At 45.9% G+C, this 25,142-nt stretch overlaps 1 protein-coding gene across 2 annotated transcripts in view; it reads right to left on the minus strand.

Moving 5' to 3' along the window:
- SEMA6C (semaphorin 6C) overlaps positions 1 to 25,142 on the minus strand; it is a 280,483-nt gene that overhangs the window by 84,850 nt on the left and 170,491 nt on the right. For both annotated transcript variants that reach the window (XM_040333776.1, XM_040333777.1), the window contains exons 3-6: positions 8,515 to 8,706; positions 6,595 to 6,709; positions 2,491 to 2,548; positions 656 to 712 (exon numbers count right to left, since the gene is read on the minus strand). In XM_040333776.1, coding sequence (XP_040189710.1) covers positions 656 to 712; positions 2,491 to 2,548; positions 6,595 to 6,709; positions 8,515 to 8,623 — 339 coding nt within the window. In that variant the 5' untranslated portion in view covers positions 8,624 to 8,706. The remainder of the gene's footprint in view (positions 1 to 655; positions 713 to 2,490; positions 2,549 to 6,594; positions 6,710 to 8,514; positions 8,707 to 25,142) is intronic.

Below are 25,142 nucleotides of genomic sequence, written 5' to 3' on the forward strand. Positions count from 1 at the left end.
AACTCCTGGTTGGGCGATCCTGAGCAACGCAACTTGGTAATGACACTCAGCAAAACCCATCTCCACCATCAGGAGCCCCTTAGTTATTAAAGAACAGGATCTGGGGGCTACCTTATTAAAGTGGGCTTTCAGAATCCGATAAGCCCCCTGCACGCAGACCCCCCCCCCCCCAACCACCGGCCAGGGTTGTGGGGAAGAGGCTCTTGTCCTTGAATTATTTTTCCCATCATGGGCGTGAGTGGGGCCCAATGTCAAGTTTTGCCTAAGGCCTCACAAATCCTAGAGCCGCCACTGATGGTGCAGTCTCCACTAGTCCCCTGCCTTAGGCCAGAGCCTATTAGGTCTTCCCACAACAAGTTTTTTCAACTTACTTTCATCAAATTTTCTACAAACATTACAACAGTCACAAGTAGCCAATCTGACTTTGAGGACATTTGTTGGAGTTGGAACTAGACCAACCTGTAGCCAATCAGGTCAATACCACGTTTGCAAAACTTGACCAACCCAGACTGCTAACTTGACCAGACCAATCTTTAACCAATGAAGATTTTACAAAATGTATAATTAGCACAGCTCAGTAGTTATGACCCCTAATTTTTTTTTTAAAGGAAATGCTGATTTTACACGGGAGTGACCCGAAGAAATAGTTACTTACCAGTGGTTTTCCTCGCACGGCACAGTTGTCCAAATTTTGCGTCTTCCATGTGATATACTGAAAAAGAAAGGGTGAAGTGAATGTGAGGACTGTGACAGACTCACCCGGGACATCCCCAGACCCTCTTATGTCTAAAATCATCCTATGTCCACTAGGGGCATAGGATGACTGAGAAATTATATCTTGGACTACCTGAGATGGGATTATTATGTAATTATTATCCACAATATATTCCAGGATATCTGTAAAGAACTATTTACTGTTTGTTGATTCTGAACTCAATGGGTTAATTGTAAGAGTGACTCATTCATACTGTTGGGACACATACTGCTAGATGCTAATGTCACCAACTCCAGCCATCTGTCTGTTCTCTGTGCTAATTGACCCTGCTATTGTGTGAAGATGTCCTGTGTTTACACTTATGATAATGTGTATTGTATAACAGGTGAGCGAAGAGACGTGAAGTCTACCCTGAAAGGTCATATCTATGAGTCGCCTAGTCTGGGTAAATGATTAGTTAATTAGCTCATGTTAATTTATGTTCTGGTTACCTCTTTAAACTGTATATAAGGTTGTATTCTTGGTTCTATTAAACATTCCATGTTCAGCAGTCTCGTCTCGTTGTGTGCTTGTTGTGAGCAGCTGAAATATCTGATATCTATATCCAGGCTGATAGGAAGCGGTATATGACGGAAGCACTCAAGCGGAGTGTGGGACGTTCCGTTACAAGGACTAATCAAAATGTGATGTTTAAATATACACCCTGAGATAATAGTTCCAGTGTAGAGTAGAGGAACCAATCAAACCCTAGCTTCAGTTTCCACATACAGGCAGTCCCCGAGTTACAAATGGGCTAGAGACTGTAGTTTTGTTCTTAAGTCGAATCTGTTCGTAAGTCGGTAAGGAGCCAATCTATAGTTTGGTGGAGGATACATCTCTTTTCTTCTGACACATTTTCAACTGATTTTGGAACTTGGCACAGAGCATGGGTGTTTTTTATTTCACGTGTTAAACATTTATGGACTTTATTGCTACAATATTTGTTTTATTTATATGTCTATATATATTTTTATTTGGTTAATATTTATTGATCTAAAGATATGATCTAAAAAATGTTTTTTGATGTTCATTTATCACTGTTTCACTGTTATTGAGGGACTGTAGAGTGCTATATAGTGCCCTCTAGTGGCTATCAACCTCTCTTGTTTTTTGGTATATTAGTGATTTATATATACCATCATATATCACATAGTTTACGATTTATATCAACATATATCACATAATTTTGTGTGTTTTGTGATTCAAACATTTGTGTCACATGGTTTAGTGGTAGCGCGATTTATATTTTTTTCACATTTTTTCACCCTTTCTAGTCCCGTCATATGTGTTGTATGCCACCGCGCTTTGGTCGCACGTTTCTTTTGCATGAACGTGTGTATGCAAGTCAGGCTGGAGAGGGATCACGTCGTGAAAAACAACGGGTTTTTGAACGACGAGAAAAACGATGGTGTGTACGCGGCAAAAGACAAAAAAAAACTGACAGAGGTTTTAATCATTCTACTTTCTCTACAACAAACAAAAAAAAGTTTTGCCTAGAGATACACTTTATTGCTTTACAGCAGACCTGAGGTGAGATTGTGTTCCAGGAAACCAGTTGAGTGTGGTTTGGAACCAAAGTAGGTCTTGTCAGCTACTACATACTTAGTGAATACTGGTATTTATTAAAAACAAACGTTTCCTGGTTTGATAAATGAACCCTTGTAGTCGTTGAACAATGCATGCTTTATAATTTAATTACGGAGTCTTAATACTCTTCAGAAAAGTCTCAGTCTTACCTTGTCGCTTGTGATCGCATCTTTAGTCCTCTTCAGATCGATTGCGTACACATATTCCCTATAAAAAACAAAAACAATAGTAGTTCGAGTGATGGATTGACACGTTCAATAAAAACGGAAATGGCTACAGGGCAAAGGCCCCAACCAGGGCCGTTTTTAAGGCAGGGCAAAAGGGGAAGCTGCCCCGGGCCCTGTCATTGTTGTGGGGGCCCAAAGCAGCTGCCTCATACTTGCCAACTATCCCAGTTAAAATTCCCTTGTCCCTCGAATTTTAGTTCTGTGCTGTGTCCTGATATCTCAGTGTGAAGTGCTGCTACTAATGTTGCCCATCTCCGCCCTATTGCTGTGTCAAAATTGTCCGAAGTGTCCGCCATAATTTCGCAGTTATGAAAAAAATCGCTGATTGCCGCCATTAGTAGTAAAAAAAAAATCATTAATAAAAATGCAATAAAACTATCCCCTATTTTGTAAACACCACACATTTTGCGCAAAGCAATCGATAAACGCTTAGTGAGATTTTTTTTACCAAAAATATGTAGAAGAATACGTATCGGCCTAAACTGAGGGAAAAAAAACAATTTTTTTATATATTTTTGGGGGATATTTATTATAGCAAAAAGTAAAAAATATTGATTTTTTTTTCAAAATTGTCGCTCTATTTTTGTTTATAGCGCAAAAAAAAAAAAACGCAGAGGTGATCAAATACCACCAAAAGAAAGCTCTATTTGTGGGAAAAAAAGGACACCAATTTTGTTTGGGAGCCCCCTCTCTCTCTCCCCCCTCCCTCTCCCCCCCTCTCTCTCTCTCTCTCTCCCCCCCTCCCTCTCTCTCTCCCCCCCCTCTCTCTCCCCCCCTCTCTCCCCCCCTCTCTCTCTCTCTCTCTCTCTCTCTCCCTCCTCCCTCTCTCTCCCCCCCTCCCTCTCTCTCCCCCCCTCTCTCTCCCTCCTCCCTCTCTCTCCCCCCCTCCCTCTCTCTCCCCCCCTCTCCTCCCCTCTCTCTCTCTCTCTCTCCCCCCTCTCTCCCCCTCTCTCTCTCTCTCTCCCCCCCTCTCTATTTCTCTCTCCCCCTTCTCTCTCTCTCCCCCCTCTCTCTCTCTCCCACCCCCTCTCCCTCTTCCCCCCCCCCCCTCTCTCTCCTTCCCCCCCCCCTTCTCTCTCTTTCCCCCCCTCTCTCTCTCTCTCGTCGCTCTTTTTTGTTTGTTTATAGCGCAAAAAATAAAAAACGCAGAGGTGATAAAATACCACAAAAGAAATCTCCATTTGTGGGGAAAAAAAGGACATCAATTTTGTTTGGGAGCCACGTCGCACGACCGCGCAATTGTCAGTTAAAGCGACGCAGTGCCGAATCGCAAAAACTGGCCGGGTCCTTTGGCTGCCTAAAGGTCCGGGTCTTAAGTGGTTAAAGACGGCCCCAATTTCCATTTTTATGATGCCCGCCATTTTGTTTTCTTAGCTTTCTCTGCGTCTCCCACGCTCAGTCTCTCTTTCTCTCTAAATTTAGTTGCGGTTGTCCTGTGCGGAGGGAAGTTTTTTTTTTTTTTCTTTTTTGTTCTCAAAACAGTTCTATTTTAGGCCTGCATGAGAAGATTGTAATTTATTTAAAGCATTTCCAAGCCATCCCCATTATCATCTCCTCAGGCGGGAACAGGTGAGGAAATCTGCATTGTAATTAGGCACATTCTCCTCCGCCAAGCGACGTTGATGAATCATCCGTGGCTATAGATGTCACGGAACCCATCTCGCGTGTCAGAAAAATAAACGGTTACATACACAGTTCTTGGGAAAAAATTTACATGGGGCCTGTCTGAGTCACGCATGACCTCCACCCTTCACAAGAGGTCATGTACGCCCGCCGTAACACGAATAACTGACTCCAGACTCCGTTTATGGAGGGAATTCTACATTTATATTGTGGCAGTTCAGCTGACTTGTGCCCCAACCCTTGTTAGGGCCCATACACACGATCGGAATTTTTGACAACAACGGTCCGACGGACGTGTTTTATCGGACGATCCGACCGTCTGTACCAGTGGCGGCTGATGCTCCAAATTTTTGGGGGGGGGGGGCGCAAACAAACGAAAAAAAAAAAAAAATTGCAGCCTCACTGTGCCCATCAAACGCAGCTACTGTGCCCATCAAACGCAGCCATTGTGCCCATTTATTGTCGCCACTGTGCCATCAAACGCAGCCACTGTGCCATCAATTGTAGCCACTGTGCCATCAATTGTCGCCACTGTGCCCATCAATTGTCGCCACTGTGCCATCAAACGCAGCCACTGTGCCATCAATTGTAGCCACTGTGCCATCAATTGTCACCACTGTGCCATCAAACGCAGCTACTGTACCATCAATTGTCGCCACTGTGCCCATCAATTGTCGCCACTGTGCCATGCCATCAATTGTCGCCACTGTGCACATCAATTGTCGCCACTGTGCCATCAAACGCAGCCACTGTAACATGAATTGTCGCCACTGTGCCATCAATTGTCGCCACTGTGCCCATCAATTGTAGCCACTGTGCCATCAATTGTCGCCACTGTGCCCATCAATTGTCGCCACTGTGCCATCAATTGTAGCCACTGTGCCATCAATTGTAGCCACTGTGCCATCAATTGTCGCCACTGTGCCATCAATTGTAGCCACTGTGCCCATCAATTGTCGCCACTGTGCCATCAATTGTAGCCACTGTGCCATCAATTGTAGCCACTGTGCCATCAATTGTTGCCACTGTGCCATCAATTATAGCCACTGTGCCCATCAATTGTCGCCACTGTGCCATCAATTGTAGCCACTGTGCCATCAATTGTAGCCACTGTGCCATCAAACGCAGCCACTGTGCCATCAATTGTAGCCACTGTGCCATCAATTGTAGCCACTGTGCCATCAATTGTCGCCACTGTGCCCATCAATTGTCGCCACTGTGCCATCAAACGCAGCCACTGTGCCCATCAATTGCCGCCACTTTGCCCATCAGTTTTCCCCCTCAAAAACCGCCAGTTTGCCCTGCATTCCCTATTGGTGATGGTGGATATGACCTCAGGGGGACATAATATACATATGAATACTGCCTCTATTTACATATGAATGCTGCTGGTCTGCCGCTATTTACATATCAATGCTGGTATTTACATGTAAACACAGAGTCTGCAGGTGAGTCATCTGTACACAACAATAGGGCAGAGCTGGGCAGCATTAGTAACAGAACTTCACACTGAGATATCAGGACACAGCACAGGACTAAAACTTCAAGGGACGAGAAAGTTTAAACTGGGATAGTAGGAAAGTATGGGGCAGCTGCTTTGGGCCCCACAAAAAATGACAGGGCCCAGGGCAGCTTCCCCTTTTGCCCCGCCTTAAAGACGGCCCTGTATCAGACAGACAAATTGTCTCTCGTTTCACTACTTACGAAACAGCCTTAATCCTCACAGGTGTCTACAGGCAATGAAGACCGTCTAAAAGATGTTTTTTCTTTGGACAGATCGATCAATATTTGTAAAACATATGGGTATAGTCTAGCAAAAGACATGACCAATTGACTTTAGTTTCAGTTAAAGGTAATTATACCAGCTTTTGTTTGAAAGACTGACAACAGCTGATAGGTTGCATTATCCACACCATCTGTCATTTCTCCTCCAGCAGCTGCACAGTGACAGTTGATAGTGAAGGTCCACCAGGACAAGGCTGATATTATTAAACAGATACATTCAGTAAATACATGGCAGGCTTTTAATGATGGGGCAAACCGGCGGCATTTGATGAGGCAAACCGGCGGCATTTGATGGGGCAAACCGGCGTCAATTGATTGGCACAGTAGCTGCGTTTGATGAGCACAGTGGCGGCAATTGATGGGCACGGTAGCTGCGTTTGATGGGCACAGTGAGGCTGCAATTGACGTTTTTTTTTTCAGTTTGTATGCGCCTCCCCAAAAATGTGAGCACCTGCCGCCACTGGTCCAGAATCTACCATGAGCTAAGGTAAGGTTAGGTAGACCAAACTTTTTAAGAACTGCCTGCATCATGCAACAGCCTTTAATTGGATTAAAAACTTTAATTTCCTGATGGAAATTTGCAAGGCCGGAGTTGAATCTGATTAGCGCAGTGCTCACCTTGCAGCAACAAATAACGTTTGGTTGAGCCGGATCATCTTCTGGAAGTCCAAGCCGAGATTTACTGCGTTTTCATCGCTGGTCAGTCCTCGAAACAATGGGTAGGATCTGGTGCCTTCAAAAGACAGATGAAATGCCATTATATATTTAGTTTTGTCATGAGATGTAAATGGGGCTTATATATTACTAGATTAATATCTATTTATCAAAGAAGTATAAACTTAAAGGGGTTGTAAAGGTTCGTTTTTTAAATACTAGGTGTAAAGAGCAACAGTCTCTCTTGGATCTCCCTCAGGCTTTTACTCCCTGTGCCCCTGTACACATGGATGCTTCCTTCCAGTATCAGCCAGACGATGTACCATGAGCATCCCAGTCAGATCCTCAGTAGACATCACTCCAGACTATTCTAGATTTAGCAGTCGGCCGCCAGCTCTCTCTGAGCTGGGTCCACTTTGAACTATCTTCAGGTACCTACAAGATTGCCCAGGGGGGCAGACAACTGCTCCAGACTGGGTCTCTCTCCACCAGGTAAAGTGCTCTGCTGTTCTAGGTCCGAGACTATTTATACACACCTTAGCCCCCTGCTGGCCATCCTCTTGACCGGGGATTGGCTGAGACAACATAAATATTCAGGCTACCTATTTGCCTACTCCACCTCTATGTCCCAAAACTCCTGTGAGCTGGGTCCACTTTTAACCATCTTCAGATACCTACAAGATGACCCAGGGATGCAGACAGCTGCTCCAGGCTTGGTCTCTTTCCACCAGGTAAAGTACTCTGCTTTTCTAGGTCCGAGACTATTTATACACACCTTAGCCCCCTGCTGGCCATCCTCTTGACCGGGGATTGGCTGAGACAGCATGAATATTCAGGCTACCTATTTGCCTACTCCACCTCTATGTCCCAAAACTCCCCTGAGCTGGGTCCACTTTTAACCATCTTCAGATACCTACAAGATGGCCCAGGGATGCAGACAGCTGCTCCAGACTGGGTCTCTCTCCACCAGGTAAAGTACTCTGCTGTTCTAGGTCCGAGACTATTTATACACACCTTAGCCCCCTGCTGGCCATCCTCTTGACCGGGGATTGGCTGAGACAACATAAATATTCAGGCTACCTATTTGCCTACTCCACCTCTATGTCCCAAAACTCCCGTGAGCTGGGTCCACTTTTTAACCATCTTCAGATACCTACAAGATGGCCCAAGGATGCAAACAGCTGCTCCAGACTGGGTCTCTCTCCTGCCAGGTAAAGTACTCTGCTGGTCTAGGTCTGAGACTATTTATACACACCTTAGCCCCCTGCTGGTAATCCTCTTGACCGGGGATTGGCTGAGACAACATAAATATTCAGGCTACCTATTTGCCTACTCCACCTCTATGTCCCAGAACTGCCCAGAGAGATCTGAAGTGCAGGGAGGAGCAATCAAACCTGCAGCCTGTGAAACCCCAAACAGACAAAAGCAATCAACCTGCTCCCCTCACTGCAGAGGAGCCAAAACCAAATTTACCTAACCTTAATAACAAACTAACTAGGAGGGTTCTACATGTATACAGAGTGGGGACAGGTTAAAACTTTTACCAGGGTTTTTGATTTCTGAATCCCCATTGCGGAGATTTGCCCCCACTTCCTTTCCAAGTGGCAAGGCGTCACAAGCACAGGAAGTGATGAGAAATCTCCCAGAAGGTTAGCTAAAGCAAACACATTTAAGACAATGGGAAGGGGTTAGCACATCCAGGGGCGGACTGACAACTCATGGGGCCCCCGGGTAATAGAAGATTATGGGGCCCAAATGGTCAGTCCGCCCCTGAGCACATCTTTCAAAAATTGTATTGCCTATTTCTTGTCCTGGCCCTCCTAGGTGACACTAGGGCACATGGATAATGTTCAAAGGCCAACAAGGTCAGACTGTGGTACTTACTTCCCGAATCAATGGTTCTGATAGGACTTAAGTCCTTCGGGAACACAAGAGAAGAGGACAGTAGACATCTGATGAGGAGAAGAACCACAGCAAAAGGCACGTGGGACATTCTTGTGTTCTTCGCGTTGCAGTAGAATTGAGAGGATGGTACCCGAGCTTCAACTGATGTTCATTCTGGTCTTGTCGGCGGCTCTAAAATAAGAAGACAACGCCACTTATGAGAATAATACAACTGTACTAATGCTTGATAGTAAATTACATTTTCAATCAACAGAGAAGCTCCTGACAGGTAGTAATTTTCATTTACAGCAGGATGCTGAATGTTGACAAAGGAGGCTAAATCAGTCCTGTGCCACAGTTGGTCTAAATTATTCCGGGAACCACTTCGTAATGGTTGAGACCCAACTGTGTTCTTCTGTTTTTTTTTAGATTAAAAAAAAAAAACATTTTATTGTACAGAGAATGAAAGTTGTAGCGCAATATTTTTTAAGAACAACAAAAAAAAAGAACAGTTTACAATTTATGTTTGGAGATACATTGGCTCTCTACCTACATAGGTGACTACAAAGCATTGGTAGATTCTCTACTGACCACTGAAAGGCTATGGTTGAGAACCACCATTATCCCACTTTTACGCTAGAAGCCAATGAAGACGTTTGAAGGTATAAACTACCACGACTGTAATGAAAGTAGCCAGGCGCTACAATTATTACAGTCGTGGTAGTTTATACCTTCAAACGTCTTCATTGGCTTCTAGCGTAAAAGTGGGATAATGGTGGTGCTGTTGTAAATTTAGAGGGTGGTCAGAGAATTAGTTGCCTCTGACTTTATTTTGCAAAATTTAGGGCTTCTGTTCCACCTTTGGCTGTATTGTGTGTGCACGCTGTCGTTGTCTGGGGAGTTGGTCCCACCCCAGACCGACAAGTGGCAGCAGTAGAGTCAGGGTAGTGTGGGTATTTCTCCAATCAGGAGGGTTGATCGTCTCGCTGTGCATGCTGGGGAGGGGAATTTAGGGGGCGGACTCCATTGGTTCGTCGTCATCTTCGCCGCCATCCGCCTGGGCAGTCGTCCCACCACCCCGTGTGTGGCCCTCCTGGCCGGGGTGTGTGCAAAGAATCTACCTTGTAGGCTCAGTGTGTAGACCAGGGGTGTCCAAACTTTTTTCAAAGAGGGCCAGATTTGATGAAGTGAACATGCGTGAGGGCCGACCATTTTGCCTGACATTCTTTAAACCAAATTTGGCCTAAGTGTGTTAGTTCGAGCACTAATACACTGCCCAACAAGAATTCTCGTCTAATGGCAGCTCAGGAGACGGGACTTCCTTTTACAGGATGCCACTCATCCCGCCCCCTCCCCGTCCCCTCCAAGGCAGCCAGCATATCAATTTTTTGTGGCCCCCGGCGCTCGGGGATTCGTCGGGGGCCACAAAACATATACATGCCGAAATTACCAGGCGGGCCGTCCATCCGAAAGCGGAACGCGGGCCGTGATTGGCCCACGGGCTGGACTTTGGACATGCCTGGTGTAGACTGAGTCTGCGGTTGCAGAGTTGTCCTGGGCTGTCTGTCCCGAGGGAGGAAGCTGACAGATGGAGAACCTGTCTGGGAAATACAGAGCACGAGGCTGGTATCTCAAGAGAGGCCTACTGCTTCATCGAAGGACAATTCGTTTCTGAGAGGCTGGACGATGGTCGCCTACCAGTACCGAGATTACTAAACGCTGTTCAATGGAGATCCGGGTGCTTAATCCAGTGTTGACAAAGGAGTTTGGACCGAGAATATCTCCACCTTTGTGAGGGTCTGTGGCAGAGACATTGCTAAAGTTTCGAGTGACACTCTGGCTGTCTAGCCCGGTGAGAGCGGCCTATCCAGATGCACTATACCCACTCAGGCTAGAGTGGCGCCGCAAGTTGTCGGTGGAAGCAGGACTGTTTCTGAAGCCCTGTTATACGCCTGAATCCAATATTTACCGCTTCTTCTATCTCCTCACCTACTACTGCTTTTACCATTTTTAACCCGTTGGGTAATAAAGCACAAGAAAAGATACCTACAGTGTGGACATTGACTTTCTTACAGCTCTCATCCAGTACACTTGACGGCGGAGAAAATAGAGGTAACATGCCACCCAAATCAAACCAGCAGCTCCTTCGGGCGGTAGTGCTACATAATATTTACATAAAATTGCGTAAGAAAAATGGGAAAACCAATAGAGGCGGTTCGCCAATAGCTACAAAGCCAGAGTGTCATCTTGTACGTCTCGGGTGGCGATAAAGCCTTGTGAAAGCCGTTGAGCGCCTCAAGGCCGGGCCGTGTCTCTACACGGCGACATCGTTTATCTCCCAATGAAAAAACTCATGTCTGTTTTAATTTCACACGGCATAATTTTGTCTCCATAGACATTTAATGCGATAGACCTCTTGAACCGCGATGCTCGGAAATGCGCGCCGTGATTAATACGAATGTTGATCTAATCTGATATCACGTCCAGACAGCCTGCTCCATGTAAAATATATTTATTGCCATTACAGCCAAAACATATTATCTGCAAGCTTCTCCAGCGCCTAAGCCGGCCCGGCCATCTCTCTCTCTCTCTTGCCCGCGGATCATTCAGTATAAACAGGAGACAACAGCCGCCTTGGAGAATTCCAGTGTGACAACTGGCAGTTATTCCATTTGCAGACATAAAGAAACACGACTTGTTGTTTCGAACGTTTAATTATGCATGTCTTTTCCGTTGTCATTTCAACGCCTGTAGCGAGGGATACAAAGCGGAGAGAAAACAGTTCTGCAATTAATGAGCGACCGCACCTTCCTGGTCAATGAGATGTAAAGGGAGGGAAAGATTCTTGTTTGTAATTCATACTTCTAAATTTGTCTAATTTTTATTTCCCGGCGTTAGGTTCTTGAAGCGTCTGCACATCAGAAAATCAAGCCAGTGTTTTTACAGTATATAGTTGCATAGCTAGTCAGGTCGAAGGTCTATCCTTTCGGCAAGGAAGGAGTATGGACAGCTATAGCAGCACCTCTAGCCCCCCCCCCCCATGTCAACGTTTTTCCTTGGAAAAATGTTTCGTGGAATGGAGAGGAGACTTTGGAAGCCTATATAGCATGCCGGGTCCTGTGGAGACCTAAGGTTCCTCCAGAGGTAACTAGGGGTTCCTTGAACTGAGGTTGATTGACCTCTCACCTGATGGTGTCTGCATAGTTCCAGGGCCAACGATCCAATGATCTATTGTATTTAGCTGTCTTTAAGGGGCACATTCTTTCTACTAGCAACCAATGTGAGGAGCATCCTCCCCACTGACCACCAATGAAAGGAACATTCTTCCCACTGATCACCAATGAAAGGAACATTCTTCCCACTGATCAACAATGTAAGGAACATTCTTCCCACTGATCACCAATGTAAGGAACATTCTTCCCACTGATCACCAATGAAAGGAACATTCTTCCCACTGATCACCAATGTAAGGAACATTCTTCTCACTGATCACCAATGTAAGGACCATTCTTCCCACTGATCACCAATGAAAGGAACATTCTTCTCACTGATCACCAATGTAAGGGACATTCTTCTCACTGATCACCAATGTAAGGGCATTCTTCCCACTGATCACCAATGTAAGGGACATTCTTCCCACTGATCACCAATGTAAGGGACATTCTTCCCACTGATCACCAATGTAAGGGACATTCTTCCCACTGATCACCAATGTAAGGAGCATTCTTCCCACTGATCACCAATGTAAGGAACATTCTTCCCACTGATCACCAATGTAAGGAACATTCTTCTCGCTGATCACCAATGTAAGGAACATTCTTCCCACTGATCACCAATGTAAGGAACATTCTTCTCACTGATCACCAATGTAAGGAACATTCTTCCCATTGGCCACCAATGTAAGGAACATTCTTCCCATTGGCCATTTACATCACAACAGACAGACAGGTGGGCTGGAGTTGGTGACATTAGCATCTAACAGTATGTGTCCCAACATTATGAATGGGTCACTCTTCTAATATGGCATATATGCTGGGAGATATTGTGGATAAACATTACAGAACCATTTTAAAGCAATCCAAGACATATTCTGAATGTCCATTATTTTCTGGCTCATACTTTCTAAGAGCTTCTGGGTTCCACCGGCCCTCCCGTTACAGGAACATTTTTTCCATTGACCACCAATGTAAGGAACATTCTTCCCATTGACCACCAATGAAAGGAACATTCTTCCCACTGATCACCAATGTAAGGAACATTCTTCAATCTCTACCCTACTGGTACCGTCCACTGCTCTACTTACACCGTCAATATATATACACATGCGCACACACGCGCACACATATGTGTTTGAACTTTGGGGTGCACACCCTAATGCAATAGGCTACGCACACCTATGATCTGCACAGCATAGTTTAATATGTATGTACATGTACCTGTCAGGGGTTAGATGAGATGGACCAATGTTCTGCACAGGTTATTGATTGAATATTTAATAAAATATACAGTATGAAAAAAAATAACATAAAAAACATGCTACAGAAGAATGTTCTGCACATCTTAAGAGACATCACAAACTGACCAATGTTCACTCCTACAACCGCAGCAAATTTTAGGAAACGACATCAACTTAATGCAGAAAAACCCAATAAATATACCGCAAGCTCAATATTTAATATCAGCGTTTTCCCAAGGCGTCTTTAGCTGCAGAAAAGAAGGTTACATAACGCAGCGTACATTCCCCTTTTTCTTGCCTCCTAACGCCACTTAGGGGCTCCAATTGAGCGGTAATGATGGCACTGATACCACAATGAAGGTGTGAGTGGCTTGGCACTCTAGAAGCTTTCTCGTATTTATGGAGAAAAAAAAGAAAAGAAGCCGGAGTTGGGCCACTTTTAACCGCGCACCGTTTATGCCCCAGGTTCGAAGAATTAGAAGCGTCGTCGAATGTCACCAGGAGAGAAACCGCCGGACCTGGGGTCTGCAAAAATCCTCCAGCCACGACTGGCTCAGCACGTGGAACCTTGAGACACGCTGGTAGTAATAAGTCAGCGCGGGAGTGTGGAAAATAACTCCCAATTATCTCCTGCCAGATGGAAGTAAATGCAGACTAAATGAAATCTACAGCGGATTCCGCCCCTCCCGGGGAAGCTAATTTGAGGCCATTTCCGAAGCCCAAATTGAGGCGAAAATTGGCCTTTTCCGAAATTTGCAAGGAGATGGCAGAGTGGCGTCTTACGGTTTTCGGGAAGATGGCTCGGCGGCTGTCATTAATTGGATAGGCGCAGCGAGGCGCCGGCTATTTAGGCCACATGAGCTTGACATAAAAGCAGCTGCTTATTCAGAAAGCGGATATGTGCGAAGGTCTGGTCACCTGCGGGTGGCTATGAAACTGATATCGACCAGCGATAATGGAGAGGCGAAACCACAGAGTTGTCACAGCCCCGATTCCGCTATGGGGTCCCATCAGTGGCGGTGCGTCCATAGTGGGCGCAGAAGCGCCACCCCCTCTCTCCTGCACGCGTCAATCTCCAATAGATAGATTCATGCATTGCATGAATCTATCTATTGTCGCTGCTGCCGCCCACTATTCAGGTGTCCGGCCCCTTGTTGAGCGCCGGCTAGCTGATATACAGCGGTGGGTGTGTTTTGGAAGTGCCTATTAGAGCAACAGGCTTCCTGATTAGAGCCTGTGGGCTCAAATAGGCTTCCAATTTGTTAAACAGCGGGCGCACTCCTGTGCGTTCCCTGTTTAAACAGTGCTGTGTTAGGGAATCGCTTCCCTAACACTGACTCACCTCCCAGCCAATCAGGAGCACTGGGTCTGGTTAACGGTCACCTGATTGGCTGAAGCGACAGGCGCTATGTGTCCAATCATAACATTTCTGACATGAAGCGGACGGGAGAAGACATCGAGGACTAGGAGAGAGCATGGAGGACGGCGCTGACCGGAGAAAGGTAAGTGCAGGGCGAGGGGGCAAACTGGCTGCATTTGATGGGGCAAACTGGCGGTGTTTGATGGGGCAAACTGGCTGCATTTGATGGGGAAAACTGGTGGCAATTGATGGGGAAAACTGGTGGCATTTGATGGGGCAAACTGGCAGCATTTGATGGGGAAAGCTGGTGGCAATTGATGGGGAAAACTGGTGGCATTTGATGGGGAAAACTTGCATCATTTGATTGGGCAAACTGGCATCATTTGATGGGGCAAACTGGCATCATTTGATGGGACAAACTGGCATCATTTGATGGGACAAACTGGCTGCATTTGATGGGGAAAACTTGTGGCATTTGATGGGGCAAACTGGCAGCATTTGATGGGGAAAACTGGCAGCATTTGATGGGGAAAACTGGTGGCAATTGATGGGGAAAACTGGTGGCATTTGATGGAACAAACTGGCATCATTTGATGGAACAAACTGGCATCATTTAATGGGGCAAACTGGCATCATTTGATGGGGCAAACTGGCGGTGTTTGATGGGGCAAACTGGCATCAGTGGCTGCAATTTGATGTTTTTTTTGTTTGCGCCCCTCCAAAAATGTTGAGCACCAGCCGACACTGGGTCACATGACCCAACTGGATGGACTGGTGTCTTTATTCAACCTTACCATAACTACAGTACCACCAACATGGCAGTATACTACCAATGACTATAAACCTGTAAAAACATCATTGAGGCCAGCTCTACATGCTAACCCATAATTCCATTTTTGGAAACACCAAGTTTGCGCACTGTAGTCCCATGACTCCCCCTCGTAGGTTGCCATCTCTTTCCCACAATCCCCCCCCCCCCAGTCAAAACAAACATGGCGTTTCAGACCACTCACCTCAGTCACGTCTTCCCCCGTGTGTGTGTGTTATGACAGCAGAGCGGTTTATTGCTTTTACACACCATGTATATAAATACACGCAAGTGTGCCATTGACCTTCCGCGCAAACAGCTGCACAGAGGGCTCCAATTACACCGTGTCAGGGTGTCCCGTTAAAGGCTGTGAAGAGGCTCATGCTGCGGAGAGCCTGAGTGTTCAAAAGGTTCTCAGTATAGAAAAAGGCCGCGTTCAAATAGGAGGTCAACCAGCCAAAACTCAAGGAACCGGTAGCCATCCAAAGAATTCTGATTGAGAAAGGCCAATCTAACGTAACCAAGTTGCTGGTTTAATCGACCAACGTTCTGATGAGTTTCTGCATCTTAGGAAAACACTGGAAGACGTAGAGTCAACGTTTTTGGTGGACGAATAGTCCACCAAAAACTTTGACTCTACGTCTTTCAGTGTTTTCCTAAGATGCAGAAACTCTTAAAAACTTACCGATTGGTTTCCCTTATATTTCAATTTCCTGAGACGAACGTCATATCCAAAATGACTTAATTTACCTTCCCCAACAAGCGATACGCCAATGTGCTTTCCAAACGTGCTGATAAATGGAATCCATCCCATTTAATTTACTAATTCACCAGCTGATATGCCTGTTTTCCTTCCAAATCAACCGAGAAATTGACTGCTTCCTTTACAATTAATAAACCCATTTCTTCGGGAAGACAGTCACATTTGATCTGGTGACATCTTTGACTCTCGAAGGAATTTAAAGCAAAAACTCCATCGGTGCAAAAATTGGTCTAAAAAAATTGGATAATGTTTGATGATTGGCTTTTTTTCCTGAGTTTCTTAAAGAAAAGTTTTGCGTTTTTTCACCTTAATGCATCCTATGCCCCCCCCGTTTACATACCTGAGCCCTCGAAACTCCTACGTCGTGAAAATACTGACTTCTCGGCCCGGTCTTCTCGACTGTTCTCGGCTCTTCATTGGAGATTGATAGCAGTACAACCATTGGCTCCCGCTGCTGTCAATCTAATTAATGACGCTGCGCGCCGGGGTGGGGGGGGGCCGGGTGATACACTTGGCGGCTATGGCCGCCACTGTATCACACGGAAGTGTGCCCCCAAGCTAACCCCCTTGGGAGAGCGCCACCCCTCCCCCTCGTTTTTTTTCTTTTTTTCCTCTGACTTTAGCAACTTGCAGCAGGAGAGAGAAGAGAAGACTTGACGTGACTTTGTTTTGTTTGTCAGCACCAACCCCCCCGTCCCGCTTATCATCTCGTGGCAAGGGAGAGGAGGGCCCCCCCCCCCGGCTTCTCTGCTCCAGGGGGGTCCTGCCTAAAGCTGTGTAAGGGGCCCCAAAATTTGTTACCAAAACCCCCCTGCTTATCATCTCGTGGTAGGAGAGCGGAGGGCACCCCCCCTGGGTTCTCTGCTCCAGGGGGCCCCTGCCTAAAGCTGTGTAGGGGCCCCAAAATTTGTGATGGCTGGCCTGAGTGTCCTGTCACTAGGCAGAACAGGGAGATGCCTTGTTTACAAAGGCATCCACCCGTTCTGCCGTTCCGTGACCCAATTGCGGGACACCGGAAGACATCGAGTTCGCGGGTCCCGCAGGCACGCAAACCGCGGCGGGTGCGCGCCCGCTAGGCGGCAGATTCAAAGCAACGTATATATATATATATATACGCTGCTTTGCCTGCCCATGCCATTCTGCCAACATATAAGTGCGTGAGGCAGTCGGCAAGCGGTTAAATAAATAATTTAATCGCCCATCATGAGCAAGACACAGGTGCCATTGTCCCCGCCGGCTCCCTCCTCCTCCTCCGCAGAGTCTAAAATTAAGTTGACGGGGAAGCCCTACAGAGCGTCTCACTCAGACAAGTTCTCCATTACGGTACAAATCTGAGGCATGTTCCGCTTGGCTGCCTCGCTGGATTTCATTACCTGCGAGCGGTGTCGTACGCGGTTCTTTATCCCACGTTGCTTGTCACAGGAATTTTATACTCTTCTGCGCTCAAGCAACGTAGGGAGAGCAAATGCTGGAAATGCAGGGCTTTGCCTTGCCGCAGCAACCTTCAGCTGATGGAAAAAAAGTACCTGGTGGGCTTAATGATAGCCTGTCACGTCACAAACTGCTGGTGAGTGGGGCGCTGGGTAATGATATGCAAACGACACTGATGCAATCAAACATTGGTATTTAAGCTGGGGGCGGCATTGGGGCGATAATCAGCTACTACTGTACCTGTATCTACAGGAAAAAGTCCATCACCATGAAGGAATGTGCGTTGACGGGTCAACATTTTTTGTAGCTGAACAGTAGCAAGGGATGATGCACGTGCCGTTAACATCTGTAAGTTATTAGCCTTAACGTTGTAAAAACAACGTGGTATGTACAGTGTCAGCGGGGGCCCTACTGTACAGGAAAGAGACCCCTTATCAAAGTCATTGTAGGGCCCCATTGACATTCCAGACTCCATCTCAAGGTCCTCTCCAGCAAAGAGCAAGAGATGTTTATGGATTAATTCCCCTGGATGTTGTCTGATGCTAAAAGGACCTGAAGTTTTTTTAATCGAACAGGATGATGCAATAAACTTCCACTTCTTCCAACGAGAATGTTTTTCTAAAAAAAAAAAAACCTGGTGTGTACAACCAAGGTTCAGAGGCGGCTCTAGGCTTTGTGAGGCCTTAACATGGGGCCCCACTAACACCTATGATGGGAAAAATAATTCAAGGACAAGAGCCTCTTCCCCACAACCCTGGCCAGTGGTTGTGGGGGTCTACCGGCAGGGGGCTTATCGGAATCTGGAAGCCCCCTTTAACAAGGTGGCCCCCAGATCCTGCTCTTTAATAACTAAGGGGTGGGGGTGACACGGTGATGTCACCTGGTGAACCCGCCCCCTTGTGACGTCATTGACTGAGGGCATGTTGGGTCATTGACGCCACAAGAGGTGACGTCACTGATATTCACTGGTTGTTAGGGATGCTGGCGGCCCCGCTCTTGAGTCAGGGCACTTCACGCTGCCTGAGCACAACAGCGTTAAAGTCCCCTGTCCCTCAAAACTGGGGTAATGCATTGGGTAAGTTAGGTGGCCGCAAGGCCCCTGTGAGTGTAAGGCCTTAGACGACCGCCTAATTTGCCTAATTAAAGAGCCGCCTCTGCCAAGGTTCATTCCCTCAGCTCCCGGGATAGACTTTGCAGATCCTGACTTGCAACATTGCTTATTTAGAACTATTTATATGTAAGTATTCCATGGATATACAAATTTTGTTTCCCCTTGCCCCTACCTTCTTTCTCACTGTTTGGGCAAAACATTAGATCCTATTTGGTACCTTTTTTTTCATTTTCTTTCAGATATGCTATGCGTTTTCTCCTGATGAGTGGCAACTGACCACGAAACGTGTCAAGCCTATCAATGTCATCATGTTCCCAACACATAGCTTGACCTCAACTGTGATTTATGTGCATCCTATAACCCATCTGTATACATTATTCAATAAGCATTAGCTTTTTATACTAGTTACTTACTATGGTATACAATGCGATTTCAGATGCATGCAAGTACATACACAAATTCTTCTTTTTTTGTATGCCATTGCCTTACATAGTTACATAGTTAGTCAGGTTGAAAAAAGACACAAGTCCATCCAGTTCAACCACAAAAAAAGAAACAAACAAATTAAAAAACACAGTACAATCCCATACACCCAACTCCATACCCACAGTTTATATAGATAAAAATACGCATGTTCGACGCTTTCTCCAACTGATCACCAATGTGAGGGCCATTTTTCCCACTGATCACCAATGTAAGGGGCATTCTTCTTATTGTATGGGGCATTCATCCCACTAATTAACAATGTAAGGGACATTATTTCCCTTGACCACCAAAGTAAGGGACATTTTCCCCTTGACCACCAAAGTAAGGGACATTTTTCCCCTTGACCACCAATGTAAGGAGCATTCTTCCTACTGACCACCAATGTAAGGAACATTCTTCTCACTGGCCACCAATGTAAGGAACATTCTTCCCACTGATCACCAATGTAAGGGACATTCTTCCCACTGACCACCAATGTAAGGGACATTCTTCCCACTGATCACCAATGTAAGGTACATTCTTACCACTGGCCACCAATGTAAGGGGCATTCTTCCCACTGACCACCAATGTAAGGACCATTCTTCCTACAGACCACCAATGTAAGGGACATTCTTCCCACTGATCACCAATGTAAGGGACATTCTTCCCACTGACCACCAATGTAAGGACCATTGTTCCTACAGACCACCAATGTAAGGGACATTCTTCCCACTGATCACCAGTGTAAGGAACATTCTTACCACTGGCCACCAATGTAAGGGGCATTCTTCCCACTGACCACCAATGTAAGGACCATTCTTCTTACAGACCACCAATGTAAGGGGCATTCTTCCCACTGATCACCAATGTAAGGAACATTCTTACCACTGGCCACCAATGTAAGGGGCATTCTTCTCATTGTCCACCAATCTAAGGGACATTCTTCCTACTGATCACCAATGTAAGGACCATTCTTCCTACAGACCACCAATGTAAGGGACATTCTTCCCACTGATCACCAATGTAAGGAACATTCTTACCACTGACCACCAATGTAAGGAACATTCTTACCACTGGCCACCAATTTAAGGGGCATTCTTCCCACTGACCTCCAATGTAAGGACCATTCTTCCTACAGACCACCAATATAAGGGACATTCTTCCCTTACATTGTAAGGAACACTTACACCAATGTAAGGGACATTCTTCCTACTGATCACCAATCTAAGGGGCATTCTTCCCACTGACCACCAACAAACGTGGCATTCTTCTCATTGACGACCAATGTATGGGTCATTCTTCCCACAAGCCCCTATTGTAAGGGATATTCTTCTACCCATTTCCCACCAATGTAAGTCCTTCATGCCAATGACTAATTTAAGGGGCATTTTTTCCACTAACTGCTATTGTAAGGGGGATTTTGTCAACTAACCAATAATAATGTAAGGAAGAGGTCACTTTTGCACTTAACACCAATTTAATAATTACAGTTTTCGCTGTTTCTTTGATATTAATTTAATTATTATTGGTTTCATTTAATTAAAAAAAAATGAAATAATATTGTTGTATAGAGCAGTACTTGGGTGTCAAATACTTGAGGTAGGTCACATTTCCTATCCTTTTATTAATACTTATATCTACAACGTACTGTACGACATACCTATGTCCTGTAAGCTGTAGATATTATAATTATTATAAGGGGTTTCCTGAGCAAAAAAAAAAGGGTTCCTCCTCGTTAAAAAGGTTGAGAAAGGTTGGTCTACAATGTTGTGGATTTTGTACTGTTTTGAAGATAGCACGGCGTAGACTGTACTTCTCCTTTCATAAGAAGCTTTCATTACGGCTACATTACCATCTGTGCATCATTAATATTTGTCACATGACCCCACAACCTTCCTCATCCAGACCGTACTTAATCCGACGTGTCAAAATGTTTTCTGAGAAGGCTTCTCAATCGAGCTTCTCGTCTACAACATGCTCCGTGCACTAACTTGGGACTCAGCCAAAATATCTTTACATTCCAGCGTCCGTTCTACCATTTCATTTTATATTAACCCCCCCCCCCTGAAAATGGGTTTTAATGAGAAGTTCTGAGAACGTCCCAAACCCCACAGGCGACGGTTCCCACAGCCTAGCTCTCAGGGGTCGAGGAGAAGGGGCAGTGGAAAACGCTTGGTCTGGGCTGCTGTACAGTCAACACGGTTCACTTTTCTCACGCTCTGCTCCCAACAGGTCACCCTTTTTCCTGACTGGCGACGTACATTTCTCAAAGTCTTGGTATCTGAAAGGAATCTGTGCTATTGGGCTGCGCAGGGACAAAAACAAGAGCAAAAGTAGACCCTACTAATAACATGTAGAAATAAAAGGTTCTTAGGTTTAGGGTTGGGATCCTCCATTGCAGTGGCGGCCCGTCCATAGGGGGCGCCTGGGTGCTGCCCCCCCCCCCCCTCCTGTAGTCATAAAAAAAAAAACGGGCCCTTTAAGACTTTAAGAATGTCGTTCTGCAGCGCTGCCCCCTCTGGCTCTCGCAAATAACATACATTCATGCATTGCATGAATGTATGTTATTGTGGCCAGCTGCCGCTGGTCTATTCAGATGGCCAGACTTTGGGCACCGGCTACCTGAATAACGGCAGCTGGTTGGCTGTGCGGAAGTGTCTATCAGAGCCAGCGGCTCTGATAGGCGCCCACAAATGTGAATAGCGGGCGCAACGCTATGCGTTCGCTATTCATTCAGCTGTGTGTTAGCAAAGCGAAATAATTCGATTTGCTAACACTGACCCGCATTCTCAGCCAATCAGGTGCACCGGGTCTGTGTTACCTTCACCTGATTGGCTGAAACGACAGGTGATGTGATTGGACACCTATCAGGCATCCAATCATAGGAGCGGGCGGGAGAACGGAAGAAATGGAGGACACCGGACACCGCTCGCCGCCTGCCGCCATCACCTGCTGCCCAACCCGAGACAGGGTAAGGGCTGGGCAGATGGTTTCACAGTGGCAGCACTTGTGGCACAGTGGGAGCACTTGGGGCACAGTGGCAGCATTTAATGGGCACAGTGGCAGCATTTGGGGCACGGTGGCAGCATTTGGGGCAGAGTGACAGCGTTTGATGGTCAAAGTGGCTGCGTTTGATGGGCAAAGTGGCTGCGTGTAATGTGCACAGTGGCAACATTTGGGGCACAGTGGCAGCGTTTGATGGCACAGTGGCTCTCTTTTTTGGTCGCAGCGGCACGCAGTATAGGACATTTTTATGGTTTCCATCTAGCCTCACCCAGAAGGGTGTAGGTGGACTGCAGACACATACCCTTGGAGGCGCAGTGCGATCACAGCTTACATTCTTCAATAACACCATTAGTTTGGTGAGTGTAAATTAATATTATCCAATGCTTTTTCATGACCTTGGTCCTGGAATCGTATTCTAGTATATATTTTAATATATATTTTCTTCTTTATTGTTCTTCATACATTGTAGTTCTCAATGCTCCTGAGGAAGGGGCTCTGATCCGCGAAACATGTAGAGCAACTCTTGAGCAACTCCAACAATTGTCAAGATCTTGACGGTGTCGACCCAGGCAATATCAACTCTAATCGCCACGCTCTTTGGTGACAGTGTCAACAGCGATTTAAGCCTATACCTGTGGTTTCGTCACCTGGTCTTATATTCTGACATTTTGTTTTTATCTATACTTGTTTTTTAAATGCTTCATTAGATGCAATTTGCATCTTTGAATTGTATTTATTTGTAAATTATTAAAAGTTATTTTTTCAAATTTCTAGGTAGTGCCTATAAAGTCCATCTTTTCTACTAAACTTCTTTAGGCACGGTGGCTGCGTTTGATGGCACAGTGGCTGCGTTTGGTACAGTGGCTGCCTTTGATGGGCACAGTGAGGCTGCAATTGATGGGGTATTTTTGTTTTCAGAATTTTTAAGTTTGTTTGCGCCACCCCCAAAAATGTGGAGCAACAGCCGCCACTGGTGACTATTAGTCACTACACGAACTTTCAATATGCACTATGCTGTTGGTTAAAGTCACAGGAGGAAGAAGAAGGATGAGGAAGGAGAATTTTCTGGTTATTTGGTCATCACATTGAACGGCCTGGTTGGTGGGACTGTCCATATGAGCTGCTCAGAGGCAGTCTATTTTAGGAATAAGCAATACAAAAAAATTGTTTAGGCAGAACAGGGAGCAGTGGTGAAACCCAAAAGCATGAGTAAGTCTATAAATCGAAACATTATAACGTTGAAAATGGTATTTCAGTTAAGCTGGGTTTATGCTCGAAAAAACGTATTCAGAGGTGGAATTACACTTAATTCTTTCCACCGAAGTAACCCTGGAAAAAAAAGGGAAATAATATCGGGGAGGCAATTTGCTCAGATTATACTAAAGGGTTTCTGTCGACGAAAGGAGCTTTAAGTATGAAATATGATTGCAGGCCGCTAAAGAGATACTGTGAAGGATAAGTGCGGCTTCTGCTGTGGAAAATAGCGATATATGAAGGCGCTGTTAAATAGAAGACTCCCGACTTCAATTCCAGCTTGGCCTAAAATATTTTTATTGAAGAGCGCTTTTCGGATTCTTATTTTCCTGATATATGTACAACTAAAACAACCTAGAGCTCGCCGAGGGAAGGCATTGAAGCTGTAATTGTTGAGCGATCAGGGATATAATGTACTCCAGGCTTTTTTATATGAAAAGAGTTAGTTGCTGCGTTTTGGTAACTGGTTCCAAACCACCTGTCTAGTTTTTGAGGATAGAAGAGAAAATGGAACGAAGAAGATTGTTTTGTAGGTTAGTAAAACAAACTGTGTCCAAACAATTGACTGCTTCCAATTTATCCCAGCGATTTAACAACCTGTTACTTCTTTAAGTACTGATAACCATTTTTTTTTGGCCTACCAGTCGAAGAAGAAAAAAGAAAGAAGCCATTTTGTCCAGACTGAAATCAATTCACCAAGCCATTTTGGTCTGCCAATGTTTAGTCTAGAGGTCGACCGATATATCGGCAGGCCGATATATCGGCCGATATTTGCCGCCGCGGTCACAGCATCAGGAAAGACCGCGGCTTCGGCCTAGCTCCGGAGCCGCGGCCATCTTGGTACACCCAGCGCGGCAGCCCTCCTCTCTGTTTACGCCCACAGAGGAGGAGGGGCCCGCGCTCATGGGACACACACCGCTCTCTGGTGTCTGTAGCAGGGGGGGGGGTGTCTATACTGGAGGGAGAGGGGGTCTGTACTGAGAGGGGTGCCAAACTGCCAAACTGGAGATTCTGACTGGGTACTACAGACAACCCAAAAAAAACCTTCAAACACTTTCCACCATGAGGATCCATGCTCAGTATCCTCCATATTCCTCTCAGCCGTTTTCTCGTTGACTGTCACTGTCTCCTACAAGCCGGTTCCTTGGCTCGCCTCCTTCCCACTTTAGATGGATAAAAACAGACAAGTTTCCTAATTATATCTGCAGTCTATTTTACATCTTGGCAGTGCAGCTTCCAACGTCAGAGCTCAGGATATGTAATGTCTCCTCAAATGAAAATCCTACTCATTTTCAATTTAAAGGCTAGCTCGCTTACGTGTTTCGAGGCTAGTACCCTCTTCCTCAAACCCTTTTTTTGGGTCTGAGGAAGAGGGTCCTACCCTCGAAACATGTAAGCCAGCTAGGATCCAGGTGGTGTCCTCTCAAACTTAGGAGCATGAGCAGTGGATCGAGCGACTTTGATGCTGAAACTTACTTTGATAGGTCACAATTTTTTTTTTTTAAAACCACCTGTTCGAGGCTTTCGTAAAATTTGTGTTCCTCCAAAAAAAATTTAACTGGAGATTCTTTTTTTTTTTTTTTTTCTTTTTTAAGTGTATTTTGTGCGTGTACTCGAGAGAGAAGCCGGACTGCAGGAGTTGGGAGTAGGCAGGCCTCCCCCAGAGGCAATCTGCCACCTTTCTCCATGCCTCGGGTGGCAATGGCGGGTGTGTGAGGGGGTCCTCCCACACAGCCCACCCTACCTGCTCCGCTTTGAAGCCCAACGGGGCAGAGGGACTCCCTACAAGGGAGTGAGAGGACCTAGCCCGCTCAACCAGCCCTTTTAGTCCTTCGCCTCTCTTTTTAGAGACCGCGTGGTCAAAGTGCGTGCATGTTAACCCAATTTCGAGTGCGTGTAAGTGTGGTGGTTTTTGTGGGAGGGGGGTGGGCGTGCTATGCGCAGGCTTACCTCGCATAGCACACCCACCGGGA

This window comes from Rana temporaria, chromosome 13 (genome assembly GCF_905171775.1).
Source record: "Rana temporaria chromosome 13, aRanTem1.1, whole genome shotgun sequence".
Taxonomy (NCBI): domain Eukaryota; kingdom Metazoa; phylum Chordata; class Amphibia; order Anura; family Ranidae; genus Rana; species Rana temporaria.